The sequence below is a fragment of the Seriola lalandi genome, unplaced genomic scaffold (assembly GCF_002814215.2).
Source record: "Seriola lalandi dorsalis isolate HSWRI2012SDOR001 ecotype SW California unplaced genomic scaffold, Sedor1 jcf7180002054439, whole genome shotgun sequence".
Lineage (NCBI taxonomy): Eukaryota > Metazoa > Chordata > Actinopteri > Carangiformes > Carangidae > Seriola > Seriola lalandi.
Genome location: NW_019524992.1, coordinates 16,260 through 18,365, shown reverse-complemented (window position 1 = coordinate 18,365; position 2,106 = coordinate 16,260). Strand labels below are relative to the sequence as shown.

General features: G+C 47.3%; 1 protein-coding gene across 1 annotated transcript in view; it reads right to left on the bottom strand.

Annotated features, from left to right (window-relative positions):
* LOC111658337 (malate dehydrogenase, cytoplasmic-like) overlaps positions 1 to 2,106 on the bottom strand; it is a 7,401-nt gene that overhangs the window by 2,135 nt on the left and 3,160 nt on the right. Inside the window, exons 4-5 of the mRNA XM_087175273.1 lie at positions 1,437 to 1,626; positions 981 to 1,042 (exon numbers count right to left, since the gene is read on the bottom strand). Of these exons, the coding sequence (XP_087031399.1) occupies positions 981 to 1,042; positions 1,437 to 1,626 (252 nt within the window). The remainder of the gene's footprint in view (positions 1 to 980; positions 1,043 to 1,436; positions 1,627 to 2,106) is intronic.

The following is a 2,106-nucleotide window of genomic DNA, read 5'->3' as shown; positions in this document are numbered from 1 at the left end:
GTCACAGGGTCGAACCTGCAGATCATTTATCTGCTCTAATAATAAAGAGAATCAGAATATGTTTGGCTGAGCTCCTCAGGTGAAATCCTGTCTCACTCTTCAACCGTCACTGAAAAGCAACGAAAACAACCAGATGAAAAACGCAGGAGATGAATCTGAAGAAAAAGCCGTTAAACTCTCTGACGTACAGCTGTGACCCAACAGCACCGACGCAGTTTATAATGATCAACAAAGTGAAACACTAAGAAACTAACGATCCACATGTGAATGTTCCTCACACAGTTTATATCTCCAGACTAAACATCCTCTGTGCTGCTGCTGCTTTTCTCTCCTCATTTCCCAGAATCCTTGAAAACAGGAGCGAGACGAACTGACTTTAACGGACAAACACAAGATCCGCCTCCGTCGTGTCGTCTGTTGTTTCTTCCTAACTGGTGAAACAGGTGAATTGAACCGATGAGAAACAAAGATCCATCGTCAGTCAGACGTTTAACTCTTAAAGAAAATCACTTAAATGTTTATTTTTACATTTACTTTTGTGTAATTTTACCAACCGAGTTTCTTCATTAAATAAAGACGAAACACGTGAGAAATGTTTGTGCTGTAAAAGCCTCACGGGGTTGTTTTTTTCTTTTCTCCGCAGGTTCTTTGACCTTTGACCTCGGCACAGATTGAACCCGTTCGGTCACACTGACGTTCCCTCACCAGAGGCCCTGCTGCTGATCGACGTGATGCAAGCACCACGGTCCACGGAGCGCTGACCCCTCCCTCTGCAGAAACATGGCGCTGCTGCCGAGAGGCGCCGAGCGGAGGGAGAGAGATAACGTGACGGACGGAAGAGCGGGTTTATTCTGGTGGAGATGCTGCATGAGCGCTTTCATTTCCCCCCCCGTGTTCATCAGCTGCGACCGACTGTCAGCAACTTCCACCTCAGACTTTTTAAAACCACATGCAACTTAACGCCTGCGTCAAAGTCTGACGGTCTGATGGGAACGCAGCAGGAGCTACACGGCCTGGAGGTCTGTGGTGTCGGTCCAGTCTACTGCGAATAAGACATTAATAAGACACCTAACCATCTAACTGAGGCGTGAGACCAATGTTACCACGGTAACGATCAATAACACCTTACCAAAGTAAAACGTCCCTGAGAGTAAACTGAGCTCAGCGGTTTAGATGTGGTTCCTCGGTCGGCCATTTTGTTTTATATTGAAAAAAAAAAAAAAAAAGTATTAATTTACCCAGAATTCATTGCACAACAGCCCGGCTTAAAGAGAGTCAAGAACTAAAGCGCTTTGAGCAGTGGATGAATTCAAACGTGTATCTGAAGAAACTGACACAGATTGGATCCCAACGGACAGATCTGCTCTGACGTCATCAATCAATCAATCAATCAATCAATCAATTCAGTGACATTAATAAAAGGCGATCAATCAGACGGGGGAGGAGTCACCTTGACGGTCTTCTTGGCGTACTTGTCCAGGGCGGCTCCCTGCGTCTTGAAGATGGCCACGTTGGCCTTCAGCAGGTCCTTCCTCTCCATGCCCTCCTTCCTGGGCATGGAGCCCACCAAGATGGCGGCGTCCAGGTCCTTGAAGCCCACCTCCACCTTGTCAGTGGGGATGACCTCTGTGGAAAGTCAAAGTAAAACATATTGATAAGGATCTATTGGTTCTGATAAGCTGCATTGATTATTTAACACCACCAGCGTCTCTGTACAGGCCGTCTGCAGGTACGATAACATGTTCCTGTCATGTGATGATGATTAACCAGGTGTTCACCTCTCATTCACTCTCTCAGGGTTTCACCTGTGTATTGATGACTGATTATTACTGAGCAGATAAATTCCTGCCACTTCGGCTGATCCTGGTGATAACGTGTGTTTTGGTCGGAGGATCCCGCTGCTATCAGACCGGACTTCAGTCAGGGTTCATCTCTCCTCCCTCCATTGTCGTCCCACCACTGCTCTGATTGGCCACTGTACCGCCTCAACCAGCAGCCAACCAGAAGCCTTGTTTCAGACACTCCTCCTTCCCACAGCAGAGAGGAGGCTCCTCCACAGAGTCTCTCTCTCTCTCTCTAGGTGTCTCACTCTGTCTCTCTCTGTCT